Genomic DNA, 16,947 nt, shown 5'->3' with positions numbered 1-16,947 from the left:
ACATTTGAAGAGATTTTAAATTCAAATCTTGACTCTCCTAATGATATAAAAAAAAAAAAAAAAAAAAGGATGGTATATGGTCGGTTGAAAAATCACATGATTTTTTTGTTATTATTAATACAAGTGACAATCTACATTAAAGGAAAGAGGGGGAGAGTTTAAAACCAAAATGCAGTGGAAAAATTGGATTGGTGGATTGAAAAAAGTGAATGTGGAGTGAGATGCCACACCAGGCAGCACGCCGAGGATAGGCATATCTTGGTCTGCGGGGCTTGGGGTTAGAACCCAACCCCAATCTGAACATCAATTTTTTATTAGCTACCCAACCATGGTGGATGGGGAACCCTACTAACCCAAGGGCTTAGGGGCGCACTTTGTGCGATTTCACCCAAGGTGAACAGACCAAGACTACCATAACCTCACCTAGTTAGGCTTCATGCAGGACAACCAATCACTTTAATGCCCTGCTAAGTTACAAACCCACGCTACTAGGCTCGGCAATACCATAGCATTATGTAAATTCTTTTAAACATATTTAGTATCTCGTCTCTCTCCGATGTGGGAGATTAGCTATTATCTAATAACTACTTTCCCACTTACCACGTAATGAAATTCAAAATTCAATACAAATTAAGTGATCGATAGACTAGTATTAATTTCCAGGTGAGATATAGTAGCCCTAAAGATTAAGTGTATCTTGTTAGAATACCAACTCCTACATATTTACTTCGAACAGAAGCCTTGCGACTCAAGGAACAAAAGTACCGATAATACGGTGACTTTGATTTCTTCTATAAATCGTCATGATAATGCTTGATCGTCCTTAGCTTTGTGTAAAACTGTAACGAGTTGTTCTACAGTTCTCAATACAAATTCAGCATTTGGAAAATGAAGAGCTGTATGATATTCCTTCTCGTCGAACTCCGGCTGTTTTAATGTAAACATGTAAGTCTCAGTAGCTGATCTTGCAAGGATGAGCCCTAGCAATGGAGAACTGCGATTTCACGGGACGTTAAAGAGCGACTTATCATTGGTTAGTCTTTCTCTTAACCTAACCTAAATGAAACTACTGCTACTAATTTTAGGGTTAGAATAATCCAGAACATGTCTTAATTAAACAGAGCAATGTGTATGAACAATCTACCATTTCCAATTATTTAAAAAAAAATACTCATTAGTCACCAATATATTCTACGAAAATACATCAAAAGTTTTCATACATTTTGAGTTCAAGTGTTTACTAAAAGAAGAGAGAAAGGGTGTAAGAGTCGAAGTCAAGTGTAACTTAAGGGAAGTGATTTTCACGTACTTTTTTCTTTTCTTATAAATCTTTGTTTATTTATGGTTTGTGGATTGAATAAATCAAATGAGCATTAATAGACATAATTAAACAAGAAAAAAAAATCAATGGAGTCTCTTTTCCCCTAACAACTAACTGTTTAACCTGCTAACACTATCGTGTGTAAAAGAAAAGACATAATTTATAATTAAATAAGTGCGTGCAGAGGAGAAAAGGAGTGTATAAAATGCTTACCTTGGAATTATGGCTAAAGGAACACTGTCTTTGTTGTTTCTATTAAGAAGGAAAAATGAATATATGGCCTCTATATGGTATGGAGGATTGAATTATAATGGATAAACAATTATTTTCAAGGTACGTTGAAAGAAGAAATGAAAAAAATTTGGCTATCTTGAAAGTAAAAAATGAATTTCTCAAGAATAAAAGTTATCACATCCAATTCTTTCCAAAATGAGAATATTAGAAGGAAGAAGTTATGTTTGTCTTATCCTCTCCTAACCCTCTCAAAATTCACTCCTTAATAATATGTTTTAGCATTGAGGTTATCTCTTGTAAGTTTTCTAAGTTTATAATCTGTTTTAGCAGATAATATGATTCGGAAACGCTTTTGGTCACAGTGGGATTTGTTTAGTAGCTAGACAGCAAGTATATAATCTCGTTTAAGGTCGACGATGCAATGATTCAACACTCGTTTTTCAGCTTGGGTTTGGATGTAACACAAAACATTGCTATCAACATACGATTGCATTATCTCTAATTAACTAGCCTCTCCGCAAACGTCCGTTAATGTTTTTAATCAAACCGCTATCCAGTTTGGTGGTCAGCTGGTTTTTGTGCTTCTTTGAACAAGTGTGTTCTGCCACCTGATTCACAATCGCTATTGTACTGTCTGAGAGATCCCAATATTTTCCAGATGAAACCTTTTGTTTCTGTAGGGAAATGATTGTGCAAAAAAGCTTTTTTCTTAACCCAAATTCTAAGTGTTTGGAGAGAAATGGCAGCAGAAATACATTGCTGCTTACTTGGTGAATTTGATATTTGTTTTTAAACTTGGATTATGTTGTAAAACGAAAACACATTGATAAGCTATGGTGTGTTTGGACGAGGGATTTGCAAGTAAACGGAATTTCAAATCTCTCTATCTAATGCTTTGTAGCACGTTCGTTACTAATTTAGCCTTGGTTTTTAAGATACTTATTAGTAAGCCCCTCATTCCAAACACAACATCAATGTATATCTTGGTTTGTGGGGCTTGGGTTAGAACGCAACCCCAATCTGCACATCAATTTTTTCTTAGCTACCCAACCATGGTGGATGGGGAACCCTACTGACCCAAGGGCTTAGGGGCGCACTTTGTGTGATTTCACCCAAGGTGAACAGACCAAGACTACCACAACCTCACCTGGTTAGGCTTCATGCAGGCAACCAATCACTTTAATGCTCTGCTAAGTTACAAGCCCACGCTACTAGACTCGGCAATACCATAGCATTATGTAAATTCTTTTAAACATATTTAATATCTCATCTCTCTCCGATGTGGGACATTGGCTATTATCTAATAACTTCTTTCCCACTTACCATGTAATGAAATTCAAAATTCAATACAAACTAAGTGATCGATAGAAAAATCTAACATTAATTTCCAGGTGAGACATAGTAGCCTTAAAGATTAAGTGTATCTCGTTATAATACCATCTCCTACATATTTACTTCGAACAGAAGCCTTGCGACTCAAGGAACAAAAGTACTGATAATACGGTGATTTTGATTTCTTCTGTAAATCGTGATGATAATGCTTGATTGTCCTCTTCATCGGTGCTTCAGTCGTCCCTAGCTTTGTGTAAAACTGTAACGAGTTGTTCTACCGTTCTCAAGATAAATTCAGCATTTGGAAGATGAAGAGCTGTATGATATTCCTTCTTGTAGAACTCCGGCTGTTTTAATGTAAACATGTAAGTCTCAGTAGCTGATCTTGCAAGGATGAGCCCTAGCAATGGAGAACTGCGATTTCACGGGACGTTGAAGAGCGACTTGTCATTGGTTAGTCTTTCTCATAACCTAATCTAAATGAAACTACTGCTACTAATTTTAGGGTTAGAATAATCCAGAACATGTCTTTATTAAATGCATGAACAATCTACCATTTCCAATTATTTAAAAAAAAAAAATTCTCATTAGTCACCAATATATTCTAAGAACATGCATCAAAAGTTTTCATACATTTTGAGTTCAAGTGTTTTACTAAATGAAGAGAGAAAGGGTGTAAGAGTCAAAGTCAAGTGTAAATTAAGGGAAGTGATTTTCACATACTTTTTTCTTTTCTTATAAATCTTTGTTTATTTATGGTTTGTGGATTGAATAAATCAAATGAGCATTAATAGACATAATTAAACAAGAAAAAAATCAGTGGAGTCTCCTTTCCCCTAACAACTAACTGTTTAACCTACTAATGCTATCGTATGTAAAAGAAAAGACATAATTTATAATTAATTAAGTGCGTGCAGAGGAGAAAAGGAGTGTACAAAATGCTTACCTTGGAATTATGGCTGAAGGAACACTCTCTTTGTTGTTTCTATTAAGAAGAAAAAATGAGTATATGGCCTCTATATGGTATGGATGATTGAATTATAATGGATAAACAATTATTTTCAAGGTACGTTGAAAGAAGAAATGAAAAAAATTTGGCTATCTTGAAAGTAAAAAATGAATTACTCAAGAATAAAAGTTATCACATCCAATTCTTTCCAAAATGAGAATATTAGAAGGAAGAAGTTTATTTATGTCTTATCCTCTCCTAACCCTCTCAAAATTCACTCCTTAATAATATGTTTTAGCATTGAGGTTATCTCTTATAAGTTTTCTAAGTTTATAATTTGTTTTAGCAGATAATATGACTCGGAAACGCTTTTGGTCACAGTGGGATTTGTTTAGTAGCTAGATAGCAAGTTTATAATCTCGTTTGAGGTCGACGATGCAATGATTCAACACTCGTTTTTCAGCTTGGGTTTGGATGTAACACAAAACATTGCTATCAACATACGATTGCATTATCTCTAATTAACTAGCCTCTCCGCAGACGTCGGTTAATGCGAGTGGATGTTGTGCGTATTTTGATTGTGGCTAATGTTTTTAATCAAACCGCTATCCAGTTTAGTGGTCAGCTGGTTTTTGTGCTTCTTTGAACAAGTGTGTTCTGCCACCTGATTCACAATCGCTATTGTACTGTCTGAGAGATCCCAATATTTTCCAGATGAAACCTTTTGTTTCGGTAGGGAAATGATTGTGCAAAAAAGCTTTTCGCTTTCCCCAATTTCTAAGTGTTTGGAGAGAAATGGCAGCAGAAATACATTGCTGCTTACTTGGTCAATTTGCTATTTGTTTTTAAACTTGGATTATGTTGTAAAATGGAAACACATTGATAAGTTAATATTGTAGGCTATGGTGTGTTTGGACGAGGGATTTGCAAGTAAACTGAATTTCAAATCTCTCTATCTAATGCTTTGTAGCGCGTTCGTTACTAATTTAGCCTTGGTTTTTAAGATACTTATTAGTAAGCCCCTCATTCCAAACACAACATCAATGTTCTTCGTAGTGCGTTCGTTAAAATAGCGTCGGTTTTTTAGATACTTAGTAAGCCCCTCATTCAAAACATAACACCAACGTTCAAAGAGGTCTTAAATTCAAATCTTGACTTCCCTAATGATAAAAATAAAAAACTTAGGATGGTATATGGTATATGGTCGGCTGAAAAATCGCATGATTTTTTTTGTTATTATTAATATCAATGACAATCTACATTAAGGGAAGAGGGGGAGAGTTTAAAACCAGAGCGCAGCGAAAAAATTGGATTGGTGGATTACAAAAAGTGAATGTGGAGTGAGATGCCACACCAGGCAGCACGCCGAGGATAGACATATCTTGGTTTGTGGGGCTTGGGTTAGAACCCAACCCCAATCTGAACATCAATTTTTTATTAGCTACCCAACCATGGTGGATGGGGAACCCTATTGACCCAAGGGCTTAGGGGCGCACTTGTGCGATTTCACCCAAGGTGAACAGACCAAGACCACCATAACCTCACCTGGTTAGGCTTCATGCAGGCAACCAATCACTTTAATGCCCTGCTAAGTTACAAGCCCACGCTACTAGGCTCGGCAATATCATAACATTTTGTAAATTCTTTTAAACGTATTTAATATCTCGTCTCTCTCCGATGTGGGACTTTAGCAATTATCTAATAACTACTTTCCCACTTACCAGGTAGTGGAATTCAAAATTGAATACAAAGTGATCGATAGAAAGATCTAATATTAATTTCCAGGTGAGACATAGTAATCTTAAAGATTAAGTGTCTCTCGTTATATTCCTTCTCGTCGAACTCCGGCTGTTTTAATGTACACATGTAACTCTCAGTAGCTGATCTTGCAAGAATGAGCCCTAGCAATTGAGACCTGCAATTTCACGGAAAACTGTTACATAGGACGTTAAAGAGCGACTTATCCGTGGTTAATCTTTCTCTAACCTAGCCTAAATGAAACTACTGCTACTAATTTTAGGGTTAGAATAATCCAGAACATGTCTTAATTAACAGAGTAATGTGTATGAACAATCTACCATTTCCAATTATTTAAAAAAAAAATACTCGGTAGTCACCAATATATTTTAAGAAAATACTTGACATACATTTTGAGTTCCAAGTGTTTTACTAAAAGAAGAGAGAGGGTGTGAGGGTCAAAATGTAAATTAAGGGAAGTGATTTTCACGTATCTTTTTCTTTTCTTATAAATCTTTGTTTATTTATGATCTGAGGATTGAATAAATCAAATAAGAATCAATAGACATAAATGAAAGGCTTTGAACAAGTGTGTTCTGCCACCAGATTCACAATCGCTATTGTACTGTCTGGGAGAGTTGCCCAATATTTTCAAGATGAAACCTTTTGTTTCTGTAGGGAAATGATTGAGCAAAAAAGTTTTCGCTTTCCCCAATTTCCAAGTGTTTGGAAGAAAAATGTCAGCAGAAATACATTGCTGCTTACTTGGTCAATTTGCTATTTGTTTTTAAACTTGGAATATGTTGTAAAATGGAAACACATTGATAAGTTAATACTGCAGACTATGGTGTGTTTGGATGAGGGATTTGCAAGTCAACGGGATTTCAAATCTCTCTATCTAATGCTTTGTAGTGCGTTCTTTACTAATTTAGCCTCAGTTTTTTAGATACTTAGTAAGCCCCTCATTCCAAACATAACATCAAAGAGGTTTTAAATTCTAATCTTGACTCTCCTAATGATAAAAATAAAAAACATAGGATGGCATATGGTATATGGGCGGCTGAAAAATCAAATGATTTTTTTGTTAGTATTAATACAAGTGACATTCTACATTAAGGGAAGAGGGGAGAGTTTAAAACCAGGACGCAGTGGAAAAATTGGATTGATGTGGATTGCAAAAAGTAAATGAGTAGTGAGATGCCACACCAGGCAGCACGCCAAGGGTAGACATATCTTGGTCTGCGGGTTGGGTCAGAACCGAACCCCAATCTGCCCATCAATTTTTTATTAACTACCCAACCATGGTGGATGGGGAACTCTATTGACCCAAGGGCTTAGGGGCGCACTTTTGTGTGATTACACCAAAGATGAACAAACCAAGACCGTCATAACCTCACCTAGTTAGTATTTATGTGAATTCGAGTACTATTTGTCAAATATTTTGATGAATGTCTTATATTGATTGTTGTAATGTTGAAATGTTTCTACATGCAATATTTCTTCAAAACTCAAAACAACCAACTGAAAACAATCATTGGAATTTGAAAGAAGCTTGAAATATGGACTTGTCTTCAATATTGAACAGGGAAAGCGAAGAACAAAAGAGGCGTTTGACGAATTGACTCTGGTATGACTCATATATGTGATGATGACAATGCATCACCACCTAGATTGTGCCTTGAATTAGTAGTTTACATACATTTTGAGGTTAAATGTTCTTCTAAATGAAGAAAGAAACAATTCGAGATCGATGTGAGTGTTCTCCATCTCTATAAATTTTCCAATGTTGCCAGCCTAGCTATGGCTAAGGTTAGTGACGGTGGCAGTCCTGCTCTTCAACCTCAAATCCATCTCCGAACTGCCATTCGTAATGGCCTTACTCTTTTCACCACACTTGGTTGCGGTTCTTTTGAAAGGCGTGTAGAACTTCGGTTCGGGTGTACACACAACCACCTTGTATTTGTTTACATACCTTTATTGGCATTGTCGATGGTGGGTTCTCCATTGGTTTCGTTCGATCTGTGGTTGCGTTCGGTGTGGTGTTCGTAGCAAAATGTTGGAGTCACCATCTTCCTCGTTTCTAGGGTGTGGATTCTTGGCACGGTCAGGAACGTTGGATTGCGTTGGTAGGGATGTACTGTGTAGGCGGCATCGATGTTTGCAGAAAGCTGGGTTTTATTGTGGTGTGGTGTTTCTGTTTTTGGGCTCCAACTTGTGTTTTGGGCCCTGTGTTGTGTAACTTAGCGTCCATTTCTTTTGTTGTAAGTCATTTGTATTTGGACCTCTTGTATTTAGATGTTCGTTGGTAAATTTTTTTTACCATTATCCCAAAAAATAAAAAAGAAGAAGAAAGAGAGAGTGTGAGAGTCAAAGTTTAGTGTAAATTAAGGGAAGTGATTTTCATGTACCTTTTTCCTTTCCTTATAAATCCTTGTTTATATATGGTCAGTAGATTGAATAACTCTAATGAGAATCAACAGACATAATTAAACAAGAAAAAACAATGGATGAAAAAGTGAATGGATTCCTCTTCCGTACCAACTAACTATTTAACCCGCTAATGTTATCGCTCGTCACAAATAAAATAAAAAAAACATTAACAAGCATTTGCAGAAGAAAAAAGAGTGTGAAATGCTTACCTTGGAATTACCGTTGAAAGAAAACTCGCTTTCTCATTTCTATTAAGAAGAAAAATGAGTATATGGCCTCCATGTGGTATGGAGGATTGAATTCGAATGAATAAACAATTATTTTCAAAATATATTGAAAGATTTTGACCCCAAAAAAAAGTATATTGAAAGAAGAAATTAAAAAAAAAATAGTATATTGAAAGAAGAAATGAAAAAATTTTGGTTGACAGTAGAAAATGAATTACTCAAGAATAAAATTTATCACTTCCAATTTTTTCCGAATGAGATGATTAGAAGAAAGATTTTCTTTATGTTTTGTCCTCTTCTAATCCTCTTAAAATTCAATCTTCTATATCAAACAAGCTCTAAGATTATATCAGTTTACTCCTTGTACTTATATGTCACTCTTAATTTCCACCCCAAACACAATCAATTTAAATGGTTCACTGGTTGTCCACGCATCATAAAATAAACGAAATAACAAATGAAAATTTAGGACCCTGAAAAAAAAAAAGTGACAAAATAAAATAAAAAATTTAAGGGAGGTAATTAACTAAAATAGAATTTAAATGTGAAAATTGACATATCCAATTTTCATTTTTCATTTCATTATTTTCTTTCTAATTTTTATTTAAATAAGAAAAGAAAAGCCCTAAACCCTCCCCCTCTCTCTCTAGCACTCGGCTTCGCTTGCAGCGGACCAGAAACCCAGCAAGCATTTCTACGAAGACATCAAAGTCAGAACCTCACTCCTCCGCTCTCAGCCCTCCTTCAGGTACCTTCTACAGTTCTACTATATCCCACCTTCCATTGTATTTGTTTAATCTGCTCATGATTAGTGCAATTTATTTAATTAATTAATAAGTATTGTTTGGTCTGTGAGTTTGTGTGTAAGTATGAAAAGGGTTCCTTTATCCTAACCCAAAATCTTGAATTGGATCTACATCTTTGAAATAGCTTGAAATCTCATAGCTTTCTGAAAATTTCCCTCTGAAACCAAAACATTTGAATTGGGTGGAGGCTAAAACTTTTAATTGTATTAGTAATTCAATTTTTGTTACGCAGTTTCATGAATCAAAATCAAATTGCTAGTCTTGCTTTCCTTTGGCGGAATGGAAAGATCTCGAAATGTCTGTCGAATTTTCGGTTTGAGTGATATAGGACATGGCGGGCGGGACAGAGAGTTAGGAGGTTTAACTAAATTGTTTCCATGCCCCAACATGAAATAAAAAAATGTGGTGAAAGATGAATCGATATTCAATACACATCTTATTCAGAAGAATGCATCATAATGTTGCAGTCATTTATGTCCTTCATTTTCCCATAGAATTAGTATATAAGGTAGATTGTTGAATATGTGAAGTGACTAGGTCTTGGCATAAACTAAGGTATGTTATTAGTGTTTTTCAAAATTTAGTATACTTTGATTGTATAGACAATGAGGTATGATGCAACGTTCTATGAATACGTGTCGAAGATAATTCTGACTTGTGATATTGTCTTCAACATTGAATAAAAGCACTGTTAATCAAGATTTAAATTTTTGAGTTCATTGTCCGGAGATAAATTCTTGGTTTCACCATTGTTTGCTCCCGTCTCCTGAGCTGATTTCTTTGTTAATTTTTCATGTTTTAAGCATATTTGCTGGTTGGTTTTGGTTTATTTTATTGTGATAAAAGGTGAAGAAGATGCCATTGGGACTAATACTCGGGTTAGGAAGGGCATTTCATTGAAAGCAAATGTCATCACTTGACATTCTTTCCTCCAAACGTGCCCCTAGGGATTTCTACAAGGGGAAGAAATTGACGATGTGCTCATTCAATTTGTAAAAATTACTACTTGACATGTTTTTAAAATTGTCTAAATTTTTTCAGCTAAGTATGTCGTGCAGCACGAGAAATTGCCTAACTATGTAGTCCCAGATTTAACCGACTTCAAGGTGAACATGTTTCTGTTTCTCTTACTTTGTTTCATTTTTTTCTCATTCTTTCGTAATATTCATCTTTAAGTTAGAGCTTCCGGTTGGAAGTTCACTGATACACTTTGCAGCTTCGTTGACACACTTCAACTATGCTATTTTAATAAATACATTCGACCTATAAATGGACAATTTACTCCTCACTCTGATAAGTGCATACATGTAGTTCTAAATTACATTTTTCCGTTCTTGCATGCAGCTCAAACCATATGTATCTCAGTGCCCCAGAGAGGTCAAGACTACTCAGTCTGCTGAACCAACTAAATGAGCAAACTGAGTTGCTAGTGCTTGATCCTTTCGTTATTGTTCTAATTGTGAATTGAGTTGTTCCTGTTGATATATTTTCTAGTAGGGATCGATGTTAGACTGCGAAGAGGTTATATTCCTGTTTGGCATTGGCAGATTCATGTCTTGGATGTGTTAAAAAGTGATAAACCTTTCTAGCATTGCTTTATATTGACTCAACTAAAACCTCACCGGACTAAGTTCCATCACGAAGCCTGTGGTGACGGATTGATGTCCGAGAGTTAGCTGATTCATCTGTCACCATTTTGCTTCACATTAGATATGAGCCAACTGTGTTATCCAAGGGTCGGGTGGAAGATGCAATCTTTTTTCACACAAATTATGACACCCTAGTTTCGGTTGGACATTTGGAGGTGTTGAACTTCTAAGATTATATCTTTTACTTTGCATAATTACGTTTCCTTGGAAAATAATATAACACATGACTACCTTTTCGTCGTTTTAAGTTTTCTGTTTTCAATTTTTTGAAAACTGAAACTAAAGCTTATTTGGTAACTGTGATGAAATGAGTCGTTTTTGTTTCTGAAAGCTTGTTTGGTAACAGTGTTCTGATTTTGTTTTCCCTTTCAATGGATTGTTGTCAATCGCGTGACTCTAGCACAGGCCAACGACTCATCATGATAATCTCAGGCACCGGTGCGTAGCTGATGTTACATTAGCTTGTCTCATACAAACCTTTCCAAACAAAGACAATGCCAGAACAGGTACCGAAAGAAATTTGCATAGGAACAAATAAAACATTTATTCGGAATCAAAAAAATTAGGTCGCCGGCAGAGAAGCTGTGACATTCACAGCTGTTTTCTTTTATGATACAAATAGCAGAGTACACAGAAGAGTTGATAACGCAATTACCCAACCAGGAAGCCTATCCCCTACAAGTACTAATACAAAACCATTCACCTACTACATGTACTAAAACAAAGGCATAATCGTTCCGACTACAAATTGGTACAAAATTTGCAAAAACTTTCGCTCTCATTGCAACCACGAAAATTTGGCTCGGTAGTGCAAAGAAAAGGGAAAGAAATATCTGTGAAGCAAACAGAATCATCCCGTCAAGAACCTGAGAAGGCCGAGTTATACCTTCATCAGTGTCGAACCATTGTGGGTGACAACAGCCATCTCTTAACTCTAATATTCACCCAGACAAACAGAGAAACTCCTAACAACCACACCACTGAGTTTTTACTTCATCCGGGGCCAGTTGTGTTTAACTTTAATTATTCTTCGGTGAGACTTGTCACCATCAGCACCACTGGAGCCAACTGAGAAGCTTCCCCCTAACCCCTGATTCGCACCCAAACTACCAGAAGCCTGAAATGGGTTAGGGTTCTGTGGGTTGGTTAGGTTCTGTTGGCCTGCTTGGAAGGGGCTTGCTGCTGGGGCTGCGGGTGTTCCTCCGAATACAGAGGCAGATTGTGAGGTTAAAACCGGCTGTTGACCAAAACCTGGGGCTGTAGGTGTCGATGCCTGATTTGTGTCTTCGGCCATACTGTCCTCCATATTCATTTGATCATTATTACCTGGGGAACCAAATGGAAATGCAGGATTGGAGTTGCCAAATGGAGGCTGTGATGGGGCACTAGTAGGTGCAGTTGAAGTGAATGAGAACATGGAAGTTGAGGATGCACCATTGGATGACCGAAACAAAGATCCACTGTTGTTATTTGTAGAAGAAACCGTGGATCCTCCAAAAGTAATAGGCGCACTGATAGTAGTAGCAGCGGCAGACGAGGATCCTCCAAATACAAAAGGCACACTGTTAGTGCTAGTAGTAGCAGCAACGGAGGATCCTCCAAATGCAAAAGGCACACTGTTAGTGCTAGTAGTAGTAGCAGCAACGGAGGATCCTCCAAATACAACAAATACAAAAGGCACACTGTTAGTGCTAGTAGTAGCAGCAACGGAGGATCCTCCAAATACAAAAGACACACTGTTAGTGCTAGTAGTAGCAGCAACGGAGGATCCTCCAAATACAAAAGACACATTGTTAGTAGTAGCAGCAGCAGTTGAGGATCCTCCAAATCCAAAAGGCACACTGTTAGTGCAAGTAGTAACGGCAATGGAGGATCCTCGGATACAATAGGCGCACTGTTCATAGCAGGAGCAACGGAGGATGCTACATAAGAAAGCCCAGTTGACAAAGATGTAGAGTTGAAAGCGGTAGCAAATACAGGAGATTTACCAGGTTGCCAACTGGCAGCAAATACGGTAGGGGAAGCTGAAGTCTTCACTTCATAGTAAACTGGAGTATTCTTGATCGAAGTTGCCTCCGCCTTTCCTCTTGAATCGGATGCAACCCCATTACAATCGTCATCATCATCCAGATCCAGAAAATCCTGCATACCATACCCATAATGTTCAAATTAATTATTTTGAAGTCGTATGAATATGCATAGAAAACCAAATATAATAATGATCAAACCCAAACAAAATGCCCCCGAAAACTAAGAAACCCCTGGAATAGTAAACAAAGGTAGTCAGGAAAGTAGCAAAGCCGAACCTGTTGAAGGCGACTGAGGCGGAGGAAGGCGTTGGCGGTGGGCACTGGCGGAGATGAGGCGCTGAGCCGGATCGACGAGCTTCGAGAGCCAGCCATCGTTGGCGGCTCCAGAAGGTTTCGTAAAATCGTTGGTGGCCGATCGTATGATGTCGCTTGGGTGGTGCGTCGAAACGGCGTCTTCCGGATCTTTCCACCCGCACCCAATCCTTCATATGCCTGCTTCTGCTTCTCTTCCCGCGCGGCCGACGCCATGAGAGAGAGGAGAGAGAAAGAGCGCTAGGGTTCAAAATTTTGTGGGGGTTAGAGAGAGAGAGGGAATGATAGCTACCAACCAGAATCCGGTAGCTCAACCTCGACAAGTTGCAGTAATGGAGGATACACGAAAGGTGGAAGAAGAGCACAGAAAACGTGCTTGCTATTTTTTATAATTTTTATTTTCAAATAACCGTTACAAAAGCAAGGGTGCCATTGCTCCATTTAAAAGAGTCCGGGTGTCAGCTTAGCATTTCACAAACTACTTTTAACAAAATGACAAAACAACCAATTAAAGGCTAACAACCAAATTACTTAGTGATTAAGCTTTCACTAATTCGAAGACCCTAACATCACTCCCCCTTATGACACCTCAAGGTTCAAGCTTGAAATCTGGAAACTTAATCTTGAAGTCATCCAAGTCTTCCCAAGTGGCGTTCTCATCAACGTCATCCAAATAGTGTATCAGCAATCGAACCCCACCTGTTTGTCCTTTCTTATAGATCCTTCGAGCCAATACTGTATGGGGCACTGAGTGTGACAACCCACCTTCCTTTAGCTCAGGTAACACAGTTTATGGTTGAACCAAATTACCCAAGTGTTTCTTGAGGCAACTGACATAGAAGACTGGTGAATTTTTGTTCCCTTATGCAGTTTCAATTTACAAGCTATCGTTCCAATTCTTTCCACAATCTCATAGGGCCCACCGGCCCATAAAACCCGGGTTGCAATTTATGGAATGAATGAGTATTCAGGGCTTGCAATTGGTAAGGGACAAGCCTGAGGTACACAAAATCCACAACAGAGAACTCCCTTTCAGACCTGTGCTTATTTGCTTGCATTCTTATTCTATGCTGAGCTACTTCCAGGTTTCTCTTAAGAACAGATAAGATTGTGTCCCTATCCTTCAAACATTGTTATGCTAAATCCAATCTGGTTGTCCTAATCTCATGAGAAACCACCATAGGAAGAGGGTATCCATACAACAGTTCAAATGGAGTGAACTTGGAGGATGAGTGGTATGAAGTGTTATAATTCCTTTCTGCTCATGAGAGCTGTCACGTCCTGCAATATGAATACTTGATTTCGAACCATATTAAATGGAAGAGAAGTGTCTCATTAAATCCTGCAATTCCTTTAGTTGAGCTTGGTTAAGATCACAAGCTTCTAATTTCTTGGACTCCAAGGAATATAAGAATAGCCCCATATTGGAAATGTGCATTTCCTTGTCAAAGTTTTGTAGGGAGACCTCCTTAATCAAGGGCAAAGCTCCTTAAGTGTGAAAAAGTTTGTACTGCACATTATCCTTGTGGAATTCAAGTGTCATTAACTGAAAATCCCAAGACAACAGCCCCCTAAGGGAATGGCATATACATCCACAATACAAGTATAGGCTACAAGTGACAATGGTGTGCTAGAGCAATACCCAGAACCTGTAATTTTCCCCTCATCCGCAATCATGACTTCAAAAGGCAGAAATAGTCTGAGGTTGCCAACCCAATTTTTTAAGTGATCGAGAATCCACAAAGTTATGGGTGCTGCCAGAATCAAGCAGAATTGCAACACTGTGTCCTTTAAGTGTCCCCCTCTGTAAACACGAATAATTCCTGAAACAAGCGACAAGAATACGTGTACAAAATATATTTTTTTGTATTAAGGATTTTGGGGTTACAATCTCTTTGTAATTTGGTCCTCTGATTCTATCTTCGAAGGGTGTAGGTTTGTGGATGAATTGTTGATCCAAAGGGCCGTCGGGGCCTGATCTAAGGATGAACAGTTGATGAATGATGAACACTTTCTTCAAGGGGCCGTCGGGGCTTGATCTTGATTTGGTGGGAGTTCTTCAAGGGCCGTTGGGGCTTGATCTTGAAGGAGGATGGATGATGAACGATGAACACTTTCTTCAAGGGGCCGTCGGGGCTTGATCTTGAATTGGTTGGAGTTCTTCAAGGGCCGTCGGGGCTTGATCTTGAAGGTTGATAGATGAGCGGATCTTCAAGGGCTTCTGGGCTTAATCTTGAAGAACAATCGGATGTGTGGATTTGTTGAGGTTGTTGATCCAAAGGGGCCGTTGGGGCTTGATCTTAGGATGAACAGATGATGAACGATGAACACTTTCTTCAAGGGCCGTCGGGGCTTGATCTTGAGTTGGTGGAAGTTCTTCAAGGGCCGTTGGGGCTTGATCTTGAAGGTTGATGGATGATGAACGATGAACGAAAAGTGCTTTCTTGATTCTTCGGGATTTGCTTGAGAGCTTTAGAGTTTCAAGGCTTCTTTCTTTCTTCCTTCCTTCCAAAATGAATGTCTTGGCCTCCTATTTATAGAATTCCAAAACTTGATTTTTGGATTTAAATAATCAGATGAAATAAATCATTTCTGCCAGGTATTGACACGTGTCCTATTTGATGACTTTTCCAATTTATTTCGATTTTTCGTTGAGTCACACGCTACATGTAAAATTTATGTGATATGTGAGCGTTGAAATTTTAATTTTTGGTCAACATTTATTTCACCGAAATTTTGATGTCTACAAATGCCCCCACTTCAAGGCGTGTCGTAGACATGTGCTTGTCACGTGTAGAAGATGCGTTTTGAAGTCCCTTAATGTAGATGTCAACCCAAGGGCCGTCGAGGCTTGATCTTTGAATTGGGCTGGAAATTTCTTCAAGGGCCATCGAGGCTTGATCTTGAGCTCGACTGGAAGATTTTCTGGTTTCCTCCAATCGTTGATTTTCCACAAGCTTACTCTTGAACTGAGCTGGAGGATTCTTTTGGTCTCCTCCGAAGGTCTGAGCTTACTCCTTTGATCTGGAGTTGAATTTGATTCAAGGGTGGTGAACACTTGATTTTGAATCGGACTTATGATTTCTTCAAGGGCCATCAAGGCTTGATCTTGAACTGGGCTGGAGGATTCTTTTGGTCTCCCCCTATCGTTGATTTTCCTTTGTGCTACTCTTGAACTGGGTAGCAGGATTCTTTTGGTCTTCCCCGAAGGTCTGAGCTTACTCCTTTTTTTCTGTTTCTTTATTCAATCTCTCCAATTCGTATTGAAGAGGGTTAGAGGATAGCTCAGCATATGCAGTTGTCGCTTGTCTCCACATGCTTCAATGCATCATTTTCACTTGCCTTACTTGCTCCCCTTTGTAGAAGTGGTATTTCCTTATGCAGGTTTAGCATCTTCTCTTGTACTATTTGTTCCTGATGCAGGAGTTGAATGCAAACCTTGCATTTGAATGGACCATTACTTCTTGGTGGCAGCGCAAGTTTGAGTGGAGGTTCCGACATATTGCTTTCTCTGTCCTTGTCCTGGCAGGTGAGAACAAGGGCAAAGGAAAAGATAGGGGAAAAGCATGATATGAGATACCTTTGCTTTCGCCCTTGATGATATGAGATACTTTTGCCTTGGTGTCATTTGTTTGCAAAGGTATTCTCGGAGAGGAAGAAAACTGAGCATTTTGAGATGCTTTGCTGGGAGTGTACTCTCGGAGGTGAGGAAGAGTTGGGCATTTTTTTTCTTGTTTGCAGGTTTGCCTTGCCATAAAAGATGAAGGTCGACATATATAGGGATTTCCCAATAACAAGTGGTGGTACTGTTCTTTTACCCTTGTCGACAAACGTTTTGATCCCGCAAATCCAGCTTTTTGAAATAGTGATGACTCTTCGATTTCTGAACGACGCCTCTTCGATTTCTGCACGAGCGTCTC

The 16,947-nt window shown here is 38.2% G+C and overlaps 1 protein-coding gene and 1 long non-coding RNA gene across 2 annotated transcripts; one reads left to right on the top strand and one right to left on the bottom strand.

Moving 5' to 3' along the window:
* The first annotated feature begins 8,141 nt into the window (after positions 1-8,141).
* Positions 8,142-10,635, top strand: LOC103933599. The gene is made up of 3 exons (XR_665140.3): positions 8,142-8,978; positions 9,883-10,142; positions 10,381-10,635. It is a non-coding gene; the product is annotated as an uncharacterized LOC103933599 (long non-coding RNA).
* A 612-nt stretch (positions 10,636-11,247) lies between these two features.
* LOC125471855 (nuclear pore complex protein NUP1-like) lies at positions 11,248-13,593 on the bottom strand. The gene is made up of 3 exons (XM_048572718.1): positions 12,992-13,593; positions 12,674-12,827; positions 11,248-12,227 (listed from the first exon to the last, which is right to left on the bottom strand). Exons 1-3 carry the CDS (start codon positions 13,241-13,243, stop codon positions 11,674-11,676), a joined length of 960 nt encoding a protein of 319 aa, XP_048428675.1. The 5' UTR covers positions 13,244-13,593; the 3' UTR covers positions 11,248-11,673.
* Between the last annotated feature and the right edge of the window lie 3,354 nt (positions 13,594-16,947).

This window comes from the organism of the source record quoted next, unplaced genomic scaffold (genome assembly GCF_019419815.1).
Source record: "Pyrus x bretschneideri cultivar Hongxiangsu unplaced genomic scaffold, Pyrus_bretschneideri_v1 Contig62, whole genome shotgun sequence".
Taxonomy (NCBI): Eukaryota; Viridiplantae; Streptophyta; class Magnoliopsida; order Rosales; family Rosaceae; genus Pyrus; species Pyrus x bretschneideri.
The sequence above is the reverse complement of the archived record's forward strand: the minus strand, read 5'-3'. Positions and strand labels throughout refer to the sequence as shown.

Bases quoted from the DNA above. Each gene is read 5' to 3' on its own strand.
- LOC125471855 (XM_048572718.1), bottom strand. From the start codon at position 13,243: ATGGCGTCGGCCGCGCGGGAAGAGAAGCAGAAGCAGGCATATGAAGGA. The intron at 12,828-12,991 runs GTTCGGCTTTGC...TATGGTATGCAG, and splicing joins GCCTCAGTCGCCTTCAACAG to GATTTTCTGGATCTGGATGA. The intron at 12,228-12,673 runs GTAAATCTCCTG...TTGTATTTGGAG, and splicing joins TGCTGCCAGTTGGCAACCTG to GATCCTCGTCTGCCGCTGCT.